The sequence below is a fragment of the Nannospalax galili genome, unplaced genomic scaffold (genome assembly GCF_000622305.1).
Source record: "Nannospalax galili isolate Female #2095 unplaced genomic scaffold, S.galili_v1.0 scaffold538, whole genome shotgun sequence".
Taxonomy (NCBI): domain Eukaryota; kingdom Metazoa; phylum Chordata; class Mammalia; order Rodentia; family Spalacidae; genus Nannospalax; species Nannospalax galili.
The window spans coordinates 847,752-864,381 of record NW_008343842.1 but is presented as its reverse complement, the minus strand read 5'-3'; the positions used below and the strand labels follow the sequence as shown (position 1 = coordinate 864,381).

General features: G+C 40.6%; 1 protein-coding gene across 3 annotated transcripts in view; it reads right to left on the bottom strand.

Annotated features, from left to right (window-relative positions):
• The window catches only part of Btbd9 (BTB domain containing 9), a 414,302-nt gene that overhangs the window by 347,794 nt on the left and 49,878 nt on the right, over positions 1-16,630 (bottom strand). For all 3 annotated transcript variants that reach the window (XM_008840045.3, XM_029566952.1, XM_008840044.3), the window contains 2 exons: positions 9,814-10,033; positions 5,865-5,984 (listed from right to left, as the gene is read on the bottom strand). In XM_008840045.3, the coding sequence (XP_008838267.1) occupies positions 5,865-5,984; positions 9,814-10,033 (340 nt within the window). The remainder of the gene's footprint in view (positions 1-5,864; positions 5,985-9,813; positions 10,034-16,630) is intronic.

The following is a 16,630-nucleotide window of genomic DNA, read 5'->3' as shown; positions in this document are numbered from 1 at the left end:
GAAGAAAGAAAGAAGAAACATGGTTTCACATAATTAATATGGCAGAGAGAGATGGGCCCATAAACAGAAAAGCTATTTTCTCATTTGCTGGATGTCTCCTAGATCTACAGCACTGTGCAGGTACTATAGTCTAATGAGAAGGGGTGAAAGAAACTTACACTGTATCTAATCATAGCAGGGATGAGGGAGACTGGAATACATGGTAGCAATAAAAGAGATTAAAGTGCCTTATCCCAACAAATGGTACAGCTTTAGTGCTGATCTAATGAAGCCTCTACAAAAGAACAGCTACTCTGAATAGCACTCACCATATACCAAAGAAAGCCTAGAGGTCTACAGCAAAGAACAGAAAAATGTCATTCCCTTTATCTCAGCTTAAAACTCCGCCTGCCTAGCGACCTTATCTAAAATAACCCTGCTCCTGTTGCCCCCCGTCACTATCACAATGCCATCTTCACAACACTTATGACTAGCTTATGTATACTATAAATTTGTATGTTTCGCCCATCCTAGAGTTATATCCTCAGTATCAAGTACAATGTATAGTACGAAGTGGGTACTTATTGTTGACCAAGTAAACGATAGATGAATAAACAGATGAATGAATGATGAGAAATCTTTTGCTGAGCTATTGGAGCATGCCTAAATCTCGAGTTCTAAGTGAAAACAGAGTTCCTCTAGTGAGATATTTATTATCACTGAAGGCCTCTGATGTGACCCCTAAGACCAGAAGATGGGCTGGCAGAAGCTCTGTTAATACCCCTTCCTTTTTCTGTGACACACTTGACATTATAATTTCTCATTCTAAAAAAATGGGAACAAGAAGGGAAGGGAAACGACATAGTTAAACAGTCGGCAATAATCAAAAAAGCAAAGTATATGCTAGAATTCAGTAGTGATAAATACGGCCAATGTCATCACGGTGGTAAGGAATGATCATTAAGTGAACAATCCTAGTCAACTGCCACCCCCCCACAAACACATATTCTGACTGAAGTGAATATTTGGATATAAAGAGTTTTTTGTTTTGTTTTTTTTTTTTTTTTTTTTTTTTTGAAAAAGGGCCCCCCCAGCTGCCCTGGAACCACCTTTTTAGACCAGGCTGGCCTTGAACTCACAGAGATCCGCCTGCCTCTGCCTCCCAAGTGCTGGGACTACAGGCGTGTGCCACCATGCCCAGCAATAAAGTTTTTAAAGTAGTAGAGAAAATATACTAAAATGCAGCATTCTTTAATTAATTAATTCTTTAATACTGGATTGAAGAACACCTTTGCAAACAGGCTATAAAACCAGAAATCAGGAGCTGGAGAGATGGCTCAGTGGTTAAGAGCACTTGCATCTCTTGCAGAGGACTCAGATTCGATGTCCAGCACACACAGCTGATAACAGACATTTGTAACACCAGTTCCAGGGGATCCAACACCCTCTGCTGACCTCCTCGGGCACTGCACAACATGGGTGCACTTACATGCAGGCAATATACACATAAAAAGTAAATTTTTTTTTTTTTGGTCTTTTTTGAGACAGGGTCTCCTTGTAGCCCCAGCTGTCCTCGAACTCACAAAGATCCACCTGCCTCTGCCTCCCAAGTGCTGGGACTAGAGGCGTGCACCACCAAGCCCAGCCAGTAAATTATTTTTTAAAAAAAGAAATTCAAAGTAAAATAGACTGTTCATAGAACGCATTCAATTATATCAGACAAGTGTTAACAAAGGCTCCATTGGTAAGGGTTCAGAAAAAGGAATGTCTTACGTGCAATCAACAGAAATTGAACAGAGAATTTGGACAGGGCAAAGTTTTATCAGCATTTAAAACATAAACTACATAATTTTATAATAGACATTTAAAATAAAGTTAAAAATAGAAGACACTTAGCTTTGCGTTTACCACATTTTGAACAGTCAAGTGGCACTTCTCACACCCTTTCTGCCTTTGCCTTAGCAAACTGTGTCCTCCCAGTCCTCCCCTCTGCTCAGCCTGTCACTCACACTTGCCCTCCCTCTCTCACAGGCAGGCCCTGGAGAACTTTGCTGCCAGCCTTGCTACTTCTCTACTACAAGTTACTCCAAGACCACATTTGTAATTCCAACTACCTATCATGGCAGTTGCTATGCTTTGGATATGGCTTCGTGGCCAATTAACACTGTTGAGAGGTGGGTCTGGAAGGCTGAGGTCTAGCGGAAGGTGATCAGACCACCCTGGAAAGGATGAATACAGTTCTCCCAGGACTGGTTAGTTCTCACAAGAGTGGGCTGCATAAACGAAGGCAAGGAAAAGCAAGAGCATGTGGACGCACCCTTTCCACTTCTGTACCATACTATACCGCAGCCAGAGGGGACAGTGCCGTGCCATTTGGATATCCAGTGACTACAATCATGACCCTCCAAGATCCTTTTTCTTTTTACAGCATCTAGCCTCAAGATAACACAAAACAGACTAAAACAGAAGCCATATTACCAAGTCTCGTATTTCAGCAATATTATGCAGCTGCCAAATTAATAACACTATACTGAAAAACAGCCAGAAATCACAACCAAATATCCTCAGGGTGCCTCAATATTTGCTACTCCTCACTATTTTTCTGTTCAGCTCTAGATTCCATCATCTAAGAAAACTACAGAAAGGACTGGGAGAGGGCTTACTAAATAGCCGAAAAAGATGATTTACAGTTCAGATTAAAGTACAAACTGCCTTTCTTCATCTCCGGCTCCGGGATAAGGTGGGGAGATGGTCTAAGCTTTTGGCTACATAGAAAGGGCCCCACTTAACAGACATTGCTGGAAAGGGCCCAGAAAGAATAAATCATTTCCCTCTGTTCATCACTGCAGTTGAGGTGATTCTTGTGGCTTTGAAGCCCGACATTATCCTTATTGCCATTAGATAATATCTATTGTCTTTGCAAGGTGAATGCTACCTGGATTACACTGCACAAGGTATCCAAATAGCAGGTCTAATACTATACTATGCCCTTTGCGAAAATTTTTTAAAAAGTTTAACCGAAAACAAAATACATAAAACTGCTGCAAACAACCAAAAATGGGTACATTTATTAAGATAACTATTTATGGCAGGGTTAGGATTGCTGTGTGCAGACTGACATTACAGAAAAATACCCAAAAGACCTGGCTACTGGGCTAGAGAGATGGCTCAGTGGTTAAGAGCACCGGCTGCTCTTGCAGAAGACCGGGGTTCAATTCCCAGAACCCACACGGCAGTCAAAAACTGTCTGTAACTCCAATTCCAGATGATGGATGCCCTCTTTTGTCCTCTGTGGGCACTGCATGACACAGGCATACTTACATACATGCATGTATAACATTCATACACAAAATAAAAAAAACAAAATGTAAAAAAAAAAAATTTAAAGGCTTGGCTGCTGAAATAAGGCATTATGCGCCCAGTTAAAAGCAGAGGCTCATAAACAGCAATTTTTATTATTTTGCCAACTTTTTGAGAATCTCAACTAGTGTTTAAATTTTGGAGGGGGGTCTTTTTGAGACAGGGTCTCCCTATCGCCCCAGCTGGCCTCGAACTCACAGAGATTTGCCCACCTCTGCCTCCAGAGTGCTGGGATTAAAGGAGAGTGCTGGAATTAAAGGCATGTGCCACCATACCCAGCCTCTTTTTTTTCCAATCTTTTTGAGACAGGGTCTCCCTTCTAGCCCCAGCTGGCCTGAGACTGACTATATAGACCAGGCTGGCCTTGAACTCACAGAGATCCACCTGCCTCTGCCTCCTGTGTGCCAGGAAGGATTAAAGCCACCACACCTGGCTAGTGTTTGACCTTTAAAGAAGGTCACAGTCTTTGGCCCAGTGGCTATCACCAAGACATAATTATCCATATGGGGACTGGAGAAATGGCTCAGGGGTTAAGAGCACTGGCTGCTCTTGCAGAGGACCTAGGTTCAATTCCCAGCACCCACACGGCAGCTAACAACCACCTGTAACTCCAGTTACAGGAGATCCAACGCCCTCATCTGACCTCCACAGGCACTGTATGGCATGTGTACACTTACATGCAGGCAATACACTCATACACATAGATAAAAATAATACATGTTTTTTTTAATTATCCAGACAAAGTCAAGGCCAGATACAAAATAAGGAAAAATCATAAATATCCATCAATAAGCAAAGGAAGGTATGTTTTCTGAAAACTAGAGAGACTGAAGGCCTGTCTCCCTCCTAGCTGGAGCTGTCTGGTGGGTTAACACACCCACTGTCACGGCTGGTATCATAGTCATGAGAACTTATTCTGGGAGTCATGTTCCTATTTTTTCTAATTAAATTCAGATACACTGTCCTTTGGTCTATATCAGATGCTTTGATTGTCATGCTGTTTATTTTTCAACCTGACACAACCATGATCAGCAGAGTCAGTGAGGACTGGAGCTCCTGCTCGATAGGCCGCCGTCACTCTCCATGTACTCAGAACATTGTTTAGCAGTCAACAGTGGTTCCAGGCAGTGCTCAGAATCTTGACTCAATTACTTATCCCTCTTATTTAAATTCACTCAAAACTCCTCAGATAAAAGAATAACTTCCAGATCTAAGACATTTTAGTCCTTCTTTGGGGAAATGAAATTGATTTTCATTTTCACACAAGAGGACCCCTGGGGAACAATATTGTATCCAGTTATAACCATACTAAAAAAAAAGGCAGCTTTTTTCTTTTAAACTGTTCTAGTGACTGAAAGATTCTGTAGTGTTCTCGTGCTAGAGGTAGAATTCAACCTTATGCTGCTATAGGAGTTCACTAGGTTTAAAAGTGACTCTGACCAAGACAGCAAGCCAGAGGGTCTCCTCATCCATTCCACAGCAGTCACACCTGGCAGTGAGCTGATCAATGTGAGCATGTGGAGGGCAGATGGGGCAGTTCCACATCTGTCCTACTTTCCGCCCACCATATCCCTCCACTTCTCTTCCTGCCACTCATCACTACATGAGTCCACCATTTTCTGCCTTTAATCTCTGGACTTAAAAAATATCTAACAGCAATTTTCAGTGGGAAAATGACCAGAAAAAACCAAGGCTGGGTGTGGTGGCGCATCTCTTTAATCCCAGCAGAGGCAGGCAGATCTTTGTGAGATTGAGGCCAGCCTGGTCTACATAGTGAATTCCAGGCCAGCTGGGGCTACAGGGAGACCCTGTCTCAAAAAGACCAAAAAAAAAAAAAAAAACCCAAAAAAGCAACAACACATTTTTAGGGAACTTGAACCACCCTTCCCAGCTCACAATTTCATTAATTTGTATAGGTTTGCAGAATTTCATTAAGTTTAAATAATGGCTTATACCAAAAGAGAAAACAGTAACTTAATACTTTCTAAAGACAATCTTACGTAGGGTTGCAAAACATCAATAGTAACAGCTGAGGACTGAAGATGAAAATAGGATGTGAACATGAAGCCTGTCAGCTAACCTCCCCCTGCCTCATGCCCCACCTCACTTGAAACATCTGCTCTGTCAAACAGCACTTGATAGTCACTGACCTGGAGAAAAGAGACAGCTACCTACAACACGCACAGTAGCATCCAAACTCGCCTCCTGGCACTGGGCACGACTAGGAAGGATCCAAAAGCCTCTCTCCAAGCTTTTACGGAAAGAGCATATTCTCTAACCATACTGTTTTGCTGAGTAGCAGAAATGTAAAGGCACTTCCCCTTCTGAAGTGTTACCTGTCTCTTTATACTCTACATTTCCACATGCAAATATGGCTCAAAACATGCTGAACAGTTCCACAGTGCATTCTAGATCCTAAGGCATACAATTTCCCTAAGGCTTTATTCTAGACTGCATTTCTGCTGTCCTCTCAAACTCCAAATGTCCTTTAATAAAAATAAAATCATTTATTAACCATAACTAACCTGCAGACACGAGCTGGAAAATACAACTTTTGCCAAGACCGACACAGATAATGTGAATGATCTATCACTCTGATCCAATCAAGTTCATCCATTGACACTTCAATGAAGTAGGAATAAGACCTATGAGGAAAAAGAAAAATTAAAGTTATAATACAAAAGCAAAATAGTAAAAAGTACCAAAAATATAGAGTTCACTAATCATATTGTCTGTATAACAATCAAATTTATCAAATTCAACTAATAATGAAAGCTATATAGAATGCTCTACTGAAGCAGTTACCCAAGCCCTGAAACTGCCTCTCAGCTTATCTGCCTCATCAAATGATAAAGTACTTTAAAAAAAAAAGAGGAATTTTTCTTTCAAACATGGCCAGGATGCCTTGTCCATACCATATGAGCAGATTAAGAAAGCCAAGATGGAGGGAAGGAGAGTGGGAGAGAGAAAAAAGAAGGGCGGTTAGGAGGAATAGAGTGGAGGGGGAACAGGAAATAGAGGCAGGCAAGTGCCTCCTCCTTCAGTGGCCCCTGGCCAGGTGCTGGGGGACGCCAGCATGAAGTGGTTCCCCACAGAGGCCAGCTTACCTCCTGCCACCTCTCAGTCTCCTACCATGCCCACACTTAAAAGCAGCCTGAGGGAAAATAAGCAGCATGGATGAGGAGGTAATGCCCGTTTCTTTCAGATGAAACTTGTAACTTGCCAACTAATAAGCTGACAGTAATGAAACCAGCCCATCGTCCTCGGGTCAGCTCTGTAGGACCTACATGCTAGTCCCATACTGAACAAATCCATATTTTCTTGTCACAAGCCAAGTTCAAATCTAAAGTGCCAGCTATTGCTTGTACTGTAATATCAACAGGAACAATCTTGGAAGATTTAGGTGACTATAAATGTCAGCCTGCAACCCACAGTTGTGGCCAGAAAAGGTCAGCTTATTTTGTGTCATCCCCTCATTTTCTGCTGTCTCCTCAACTCCCATTCATTTTATGGCTCAGTCTCAAACTGGTTATAACCTTTTATTGAACCTCTCTGGGTTATCAGTAATTTGAGATATAATTTTACAACATATCAGAATCTTTTTGGCTTAAAATTTTGAATTTTTCACCTTTGAATAGAATGTTAGCAATGTTTGTGAGGAAAAAAACATGATAAAGCTAAGTCCTCTGTGAATGTGATATAGATAGAAAACAAAGTGGCCTCTAAATATTTAACATCATGGAAATAATAATAACTGCTTTCAGTTTCAAGCATACAAACATTTTTTTAAAAATTATTTTTATACCAATTTCATTATTAAATAGATGGATGGATGAAATACATAAAGCCTACAATAATGCCTACCGTATGAAAGCAATGAAAGTAATATATATTTTCATTACATTTTTAATACTAATCAGAGACTCTTTAAAATGAAAAATATGAATTATCTCCATTTTGTCATTTAAGCATAATCAAATCCACATGTCAAGAAATACATTCTTAATAAAAATGAAACAGAGTCATCGCCTAGAGACTTCAAACACACAGCACATTGAAATGCTGACACACCTTATCAAATTCCCTTTACACACAGCCCAAATGCTCAAAAGAGCCAGCATGGTGGCCAGCTGTACTGACAAGAACTCTCTACCTTCCACATGTGCAGGCCTCATCACTAACACTGAGCCCAGATGCCCAGACCCCAAAGGACATAAGCAGAGTATGTAGGTTTTCAGCTAAAGACAAGCAGCAATGAAGGACTGCTCAGTTCTGGTCACTACACTGCTTTGGTGCTTCACCGCCATGGACGGACCCTATGAGCCATAGTGGACAAAAGTGTGACAGTCCTTTGAGGGAAGGCAGACTCCTGAAGCTGCTGAGAAACTGGAAACATTTCCAGTCTGAAGCTCATCACATTTTCCAAAAATTTCTTTGATCTTAGGCTGGAGAGAATGCTCAGTGGTTAGAGCACTTGCTGCTCTTGCAAAGTTCTCAGCACTCCTGTCTAGTGGCTCACAAATGCCTATAACTCCAGCTCCAACAAGTCAGACACCTTCTTCTGGCTCCAGGGGCATCTGTGCTTATGTCCACATACCACAAACAGATATACACACATATACACATAATTAAAAATAAAAATGTCTTAAAAAATTAATTTTGTTTTGAGGATATTTATCTACACACTAAAAGATAAATTCTTCAAGGCCAGACGTAATTCTAGCACTCAGGAGGCAGGGGCAGCCAGATCTCTGTGACTTTGAGGCCAGCCTGGTCTACATAGCAAGTTCCAGATCAGCCAAGTCTATATAGTAAGACCCTGTCTCAAAAACAAATGAAAGAACTGGGCATGGTGGTATGTATCTCTAATCCCAGCCCTCAGAAGGCAGAGGTGGGGGATCTCTGTTAGACTGAGGCCAGTATGGGCCACCCAGTGACTTCTAGGCCAGCTGGGACTAGGAAGACCCTGTCAAAAATAACACCAAATAAAAAATCCCTAAAAAACAAGAAAAAGATAACTTCTTCAGCCATAGGATGAGATGCATTTTTAAAGTAATTTTAATATCCAAAAGAAGGTATCACACAAGGATACCAGACAATCCGTTCAAAAGTAACAGTTTAGAGGAATATGTTTTTATTTATTTTTTAAATGTTTTATTATTTTTATTTTATGTGTATGCATGTATTGCCTGTGTGTAGGTAAGTACACCCATGTCGTGCAATGCCCACAGAAGACAGAAGAAGGCTGTTGGATCCCCTTAGAACTGGAGTTTCAGACTGTTGTTAGCTGCCATATGGGTGCTGGGATTCGAACCTGGATCTTCTGCAAGAACAACCAGTGTTCTTAACCTCTGAGCCATCTCTCCAGCCCTTAGAGGAATATTTTTAAAAGGGTAGAGGCAGGTCTATAGGCTCTGATACCCTCCTCTGTCCTCTGCAGGCACTGAAGGATGTGGATGAAATTACATACATGCAGGCAAAGCACACATAAATAAATAAATAAATAAATAAATAAATAAATAAATAAATAAAAACAGGTAGAATATTTAAAATGTACCAACTAATAAGTAAAATTAAAGCCAGCTGCAGTAGAACATACCTATAATCCCAGAATTTGGGAGACTACAGAAGGAAGATTTTGAATTTGATGCCAAATTAGGCATCAAAAAAAAAGTATTTAAGTAGATAGAGGAAGTTAGACATTGGTATATCTAATATTTATTCTGTAAAACTATATGCAGGTGTGTGTTTCCTGTGAGAGAGAAAGAACAAATACATGATGAAAAATTACAGTTTGGATTACATACAAATTTTATTTTCTTCTATGTGCTTTTATTTTCCAAAATAAATACATATTTAGTACTTATATAAGGAGGACCCCACCCCTAAAAAATGTTGCTATTGTCTTAACTTTTGGCTAGGCACGGTGGGACTCAGGAGGCAGAGGAAGGTGGATCTCTATGAGTTCAAGGCCAGCCTGGTCTACATAGCAAGTTCCAGGTCAGCTGGAGCTATAGGGAGACTCTGTCTCAAAAAGAAAGAAAGAAAACTTTTAACTCTTCCCCTAGAACTAACCTTCAAAGAAAAAAATAGAATGATCACAAAGAAGCCATTTAAAAACGTAAAACCAAGCTGGGTATGATGGTGCACACCTTTAATCCTAGCACTCAGGGGGCAGAGGCAGGCAGATCTCTGTGAGTTCCAGGTCAGCCTGGTCTACAGGGAGACCATGTCTCAAAAAGCAAAAAAAAAAACAAAGGAAAACCAAGGAATGTGATCACCGAGCATCTAATGTTCTTTCCCAGGTTTCTGGCCTACTTCCTTACTAGAACTACACTCTTTCTCAATAAACAATCTGTCTCTACCACCAAATAAATGAAAAAGGGGAGGGGGGGAAACAAAGCAGGTGATTAAAATGTTAGGTCCTCTCCAGCACACATGCCAGCTTCTTTCCGTGTGGCAGAAAGGACTCACCGGCTGTCACGGTCCCACAGGAGGATGCGAATGTGGTTAATAATGGACGGCTGGCCAAGCTTGATCTCAATGCCAGAGCGGCAGTCATCATCTATGGGATGCCTGGAAAAGCCATGATCCAAATCATAGTTCTGAGTGTCACCATCTAGCAAGGCCGACTTCAGCTCTCCTTTCACAACCTGGGCTCCATACTTCATAGTTGCAATGTTTTCTTCTGGTACTACAGTTAAAAATAGAAGGGGTAGGTTTAGTGGTTACTTACTAAATTATTCTATATTTGGGAGGAAAAGGTGAACTTCTAGCATTCTATTTGATTCCAGTATCTGTACTTAATTCTAAAGTTGCATAGGCAAGTCTAAGGGAATAGAAAATATGAAACGTCTACAAAGATTATGATACCTTCCAGAGTTTAAAGTGAGTGTCACCGGGCGTGGTGGCGTACACCTTTGATCCTAGCACTCAGAAGGCAGAGGCAGGCGAATATCTTTGAGTTCAAGGCCAGCCTGGTCTACATAGTGAATTCCAGGACAGCTGGGGCTACAGGGAGACCCTGTCGCAAAAAGACCAAAAAAAAATAAAAAAATAAAAAAAATAAAGTGAGTGTCACTACCATAGCTACAGCAAGCTGGGGACTAAACATTATTAAGACAAAGTTAATAATATTAAAAAAAGCAAGTACTAGAACAAACAAATCATCTCTGCTGAGTTCATTCTGTTAGTGACTTTAATTTAATTATCTGCTGAACAAAAATAGCATGTAAGATGACCTGTACCTGCCATCTGGACTGTGGACAATGTATGAAAGCAAAGCAAACAGGCCAGATACCTGATAAAACAGCAGTGAGAGAAAAGTTCCATGCTGCATAACTGTTAGTCACACAGACATTCTGAACTAATTCACCAAGCTAAAAAAGCAGGATTCTAGTTAAAGAAAATATACTTTATTTGAGGATTTCTAATAAAAATTCAGAGACCTGACATCAAAATCAGTATTACGGTTATTTAACTCCCCTCTGCTCTCCCAATATGAGATTTATAAGTGTCTGGAACTCTGAAGCCATCTACATAAATTGTCTCACAGGTCCTGAAGCTGTTGCCAGGTACTGGCATCCTAAAACCAACTCTCCACAAAAAGACAAGCCACTGCATAAATACACTCAGAGGCTGAGCATCCATCCTTTAAACGATGACTCTATCCTGAACTAGACTGTCACTTGAAAGAAGTTACCCTCTCTAAACCTTGGTTTCTAAGTAGGCAGTGTTTATGCCGACATGCTCTCTGTAAGATCCAATGAGATGATGCTGTAAAGCTATAGTATGCTCCTAAAAAACAGCCACTACTCTATTGCCATATACATGATAAGAGAACCATGCAAGTTTGCAGAGTGTAATAAACACTGGGTTCTCACAGTATGTATACATCTTGGTCATTGATGTGAGAAAGGAAAAGGCATAAGCTATAATCAGTTTCGCAGGGAAAAGACAGTAATTCATCATTGCGGAGTTTGTAGAAAATTAGTGTTTTGAAGACTTTTTCAAATGAAGACAGGTAAAGAATGGCACTGGAGGAAACAACAAACGCAACTGAAAAGTGGCGGCAACAGGCCAAATGCAAACAAAGAGCTGCAGCCACCTCAGTTTGCTGCTGTCAAGAGCTTCAGTGTTGTCGACTTACACCTTCCTAAGGTCCATTATGATCATTATCCACGTTCTTCCTACACAATGTTCCAAGCACTTTTCAAAGATCAGTTCCTTTGACTTACTCCTGGCTACACTCCTAGGAGACCACTGCAGATGAGCAGCAGGAACAGAAGAACCCAGCAGACTCACTTGCCCAAGAAGAACCAGCGAGCAGCACAGCTGAGGGTAGACCAAGGCAGTTCCACTGTTAACAGAAGGCTCTGCCCCTCTCCTTCATAAAAGGTTTCTGTGTGGATCCTAGCACGAAATCCTTATAAGTGAGTATGTATCCAGACATAACCACAGGAAACAGGATAATGAAAAGGAACCAGGGAGATAAAGGAAAAGAAAGAATATGAAAGAGAAGAACAGTAGGAAACAGGCGTTAATAAGGGAGATATGGATAAAAAATGGAGTTATTCGGGGTTATACAAGGAACCTTGGGGATAGAGGGAAAGGAGCTCAAGAGAGGTGGGACCATAGGAGAAAGGTATTATTAAGGGAGAAATGGGAAAAATGGGGGCACTTTAAATGGAGAAACCATGGTAGAAGGGTTAGACAATGTGAGAGATAAATAATGCCTAGCTAGTTTAAAAAAAAAAAACAGAGGAAACCATATTTATTGACCAACCTACTGAAAAAAGTATACATACAACTAGCTGAAGGAATATATGCTAGGCAAGGTTTATCTGAGAACCTCTGGTCTTTGCCCAAGCTTTATCTACATAGCACATGGTAATTAAAAGTACCAGACTGGTAGAACTAACCTTATTGGATGTTTAACAGTCATACTTTGAGGCCTATACTAATTCGGTCAGAGGGACATAAAGGACAGTTTTTGCTCCTTGTCCTCCTAGGTCGACTAGTTCCAGGAGACTATGATCATCTCTCAAAAGGTCCTGTAACTGTGGTGAGTCACTTGTCCTCTTGATCAAGGAGGCCATGGAGACCCCACCAAACGGACTTGAACCAGTGTCCAGTATACAAAGAGGAGAGTCAACACAGAGGAAACATTTCCTCTATGCTTCCAAGAGAAGCCAGCCACAATTGAGCAGGACCTTTGACCTATCTTGACATAGACGGAACTGGTTTTTAAAAAAAAAAAGAGCAGGGGCTCCTGCCAAGCCCATGTGACCCCTGAGGAACAGATCCTCAAATGGCCTTAAGAGTAAAAATAAATTGGTTTATCTGGGCCAACTGTATGGTCTTAAACACCCAAAAAGAAAGTATAACCAAAGATTAAAGGGATCAATATAATTCTTTAAGAGTCCATTTGTGTGGTGGTTTGAATGAAAATGTCCCCCATAGGCTCCAAGTGTTTGGACATTTTTATCCCCAGATGATGGCGCTGTTTTGGGAGGTTTTAGAAGGTGTAGCTATCCTGGAGGAAGCACGTCACTGGGAATGGGCTTAGAGAGTTCTTAAGCCTTGCCAGATCTCCAGTTTCTCTCTTGCTTCCTGTGCCTGCATGATGATGTGAGAGCTTAGCTTCTGCTGCTCCTGCTCCAGCCACCTCCTGCCACTATGCCTCCCTGCCATGATGGACTGTAATTCCCCTGGAACTGTAAGCTCAAATAAACTCTTCCTTCTATAAATTGCTTTGGTCAGTGTTCCTATTACAGCAACAGAAAAGTGACTAATACAATATGTATAGCTAAAAGCTATATTATCAAGAAACAATGCCAGACAGGAGATGCTTTTTTTTGAGTTGTTGGGCAAGGTAGCCTAAGAGACTCCCAGACAGTAACCCAGCATAGAGCTGGGAAAATGAACAGCAGACCCCGATCTTATCTAAAGGAATATTGGCAACTGAATGCTGCTAGATGAGGAAGAGCTGATCTCCCTAAAACAAGGAACTCTGGATAGGCTGACTAGATTCAGCGGACAGACAAGCACTGGGGAACGGCTGAGGGCACCAACAACATAGTGGACAGTAACAAGGATGACAGAGTATATGGGCTCCAGTGGCAGGGGGGGCTATGGGAGGGCACCATTTGGGATGTGGGTATATAGATGAATAAGACTGTTTGGGATGTTTTGTATGAAATGCACACAAAAAAATCAATGAATAAAAAAATGAGTTATATTTGAGGAAGAAGCATAAAAATTTGTTTCACGTTAATTAGTAGAGGTGAAAAACATTACCATTGAACTCTGCCTGATGACTTTATATCCATGCTCAGGTGCCAAGAATCTCAGAAAGTAACTGTGACTAGTAATAATCAGATACATAGGGATTAGAGACGCATGTGCAAACACCTAAGTGTTAGTAGATTAAAAATGAGTTTTTTCTGTATGAAATAGTATATTTTAAAATGGAGATCTTTTTTAAAGGTTAAAACCTCATTCAATCTTATGTCTTATAAGGTTTATACTGAGTTCAATATTATATAACTGTATTAATTCAACTGTGAACCTAAAAATTTACAGCCAATTTTTAAAGAGATGCATCTTTGCTCTGAAAATTGTTATTGGATGTTAATGCTGTAATGAAATGCTTCTTCTAATCATGTGGTTACTAAATAATGTGTCATGCAATGCCTGTGGAGGTCAGAAGAGGCTGTCAGATCCCCTGGGGACTGGAGTTACGGACAGTTGTTAGCTGCCATGTGGGTGCTGGGATTCAAACCTGGGTCTTCTACAAGAACAACCAGTCTTCTTAACCACTGAGCCATCTCTCCAGCCCCAATAAATAATTTTTTAAAAAAAGGTTTCTGATGAGGTAGCCACATCTTTCCATCTTTTTAACCCCTAGCTCCCTCTAAGGTTTCTTAAAACATTAGGTGCAAGAAAGTTGGATATAAAGTGAAAAAAATCTAGACTTGGCCTCTTATTCCCTGCGCCCGGACTTCTTAAGCCTCTCTGAATGTTTTCTCATCTAAAACAATAAGTAACACTTTGTCTAACCCACCTCATAGAGCTGCTATAAAATCACATCATAAACAATGCATGTCAAAGATGTATAAGTACACAGCACACATTCAGTCAGCAAGCCTTGATAAGGACTGTTCTCTACATGGTCTTGTGACACTGGGAGTCATATCCTGAATCAGACCAGGACAGGACAGGCCCTGCCCTCCTGACAACTCCAACCTAGAGATGAGGCACTTTATAAGTCTGCAAGCAAACAACCTTCAGATATTTCAGATATCAGTGATGTAACTACCTAGTAAAAATAAGTATCTTCTAGCTGGGCGTGGTGGTGCACACTTTAATCCCAGCACTGGGGAGGCAGAGGCAGGAGGATCTCTCTGAGTTCAAGGCCAGCCTGGTCTACATAGTGAGTTCCAGGACAGCTGGGGCTACAGGAAGACCATCTCAAAAAGACCAAAAAAAAAATTTTTTTAAATTAAAAAATAAGTATCTTCCCTCCTTTCTATATATAAAATGTGGAACCACAAAGCCTGCTGACCACTGAGACTATCACCTCTAGTCTTGAGACAAGACTTGCCTGCAGAAGGGAGCATCAAGCTTTCAGACTGAGAAACTGATGCCACCTTTGGATCTGTCTCTTAAATAAGCTTCTTCAGCTCTAGACTTCAGCAAGCTTTGCGTAACATACCAGGTATAAGAGTTTCAAATGATTGTAACTGAAATCTAAAATATAAATGAAATTTGTACTGCAAGTCCAGGTCGTTTGAAGTTATTTTAAGAATACTTGAGTGCTCTCTTAGTCATTCTTGACTGATTCATTCCCTGAGAGTATCTTTCAACATGAAGAACACTGAACAAGTGGCAATTCCCTCGTGATGACAAGAATGTTAGTACACTGCTGCATAAAAATATAAACCCAAGGGCTTTTTTCAAATCTACAGTTAAATGATAAATTTAAAAGGAAAAGTAATCCTGAGATTAAAATTATAAGAAATTCAAACTATAAGTATTCTTAGTACCTTTATTTCTCTATTGGTGAGAAAAAAGCTCTCTTAAAAAATACAAAGTAGTAGAGATGGCTCAGCAGTTAAGAGAACTAGCAGCTCTTGCAGAGGACCTGGGTTCGGTTCCCGGCACTCACATAGTGGCTAGCAACCATCTGTAACTCCAGTTTCAGGGGAATCCAACACCCTCTTCTGACCTGACCTCATCAGGCATTGTACGATACAGGTGCTCTTACATACATGCAGATATTACACTCATACACATAAAATAAAAAACAGTAAATAAAGTAATTTTTTAAAATACAAGGTGGCAAGGATTAAACAAGGTAATAGATGCAATCATAATCCTCTTCCCATGTATGATTTGTATTTTATAGCCAACGAGAAGAGAATCAAGCTCTGATGCTTTTATAGCTAGACAAGTGTATATACTGGGAGGGAGAACAAATGGTTCAGGACTCACCCTAACTGTCCAGTGACCAAATGTGAATGGCACGCTGTGTTTTTCTTGAATTGTTTTATGCTCTTAATCATCTTTTTTGGACATAGAAGTAGAGACAGTCATTTATTACAATGGATTATCTGGATCCACACTAGCTCTCTACCCATGGGAATCTCCTCATCCATTCAGTCACCTAAGTAATCTTCTATATCCACTTCCTCACTTGCCTAAAGAATGGTCCTCCTTCCTGTAATACTTCCCAAACAACTCTGCATTACAAACGATTTCCCCAATGGTTCCCGTTTTGCTTTACGTGTTTCCTCATTATTCCCACTCTTTGCAGGCCTGGTTTGCACACTGTACTATTCTGGTACTCAAGACATGCAAAATAGAAACAAAAATGATACCAGACAGAAGAAATTATGGAAGAGTACCTGCCTCATGAGGCATAAAAATAATCCAGCAGTTTGGTCCTGGCCTCAGCAACTCATTTCACTTGGTAACCTTCGGTAAGTTGCCAAGGAAGAACACGCAGCTAAATAGGACCACCATCCTATTTATTTAAAGAAAGGGTGTTCAAAGCTGCCTCCTATGTGCCAATCACTGGAATGGACTCTGCCCCAGATGTTTACCATTAATGAGACAAGAGAATGCCCACAGACACTAAACAGCTCCACAGAGGAATGTTCATTACAGATGACACAACACCAAAAAAGTCAGTTTTAAAAGGTTTACTGTTGTTATAACTGTCTTCATGTGACAAGTGAGAAAGAAATTCTAGTTTAGAAACAAAGAAATAATTCATTCAGTAATTTTT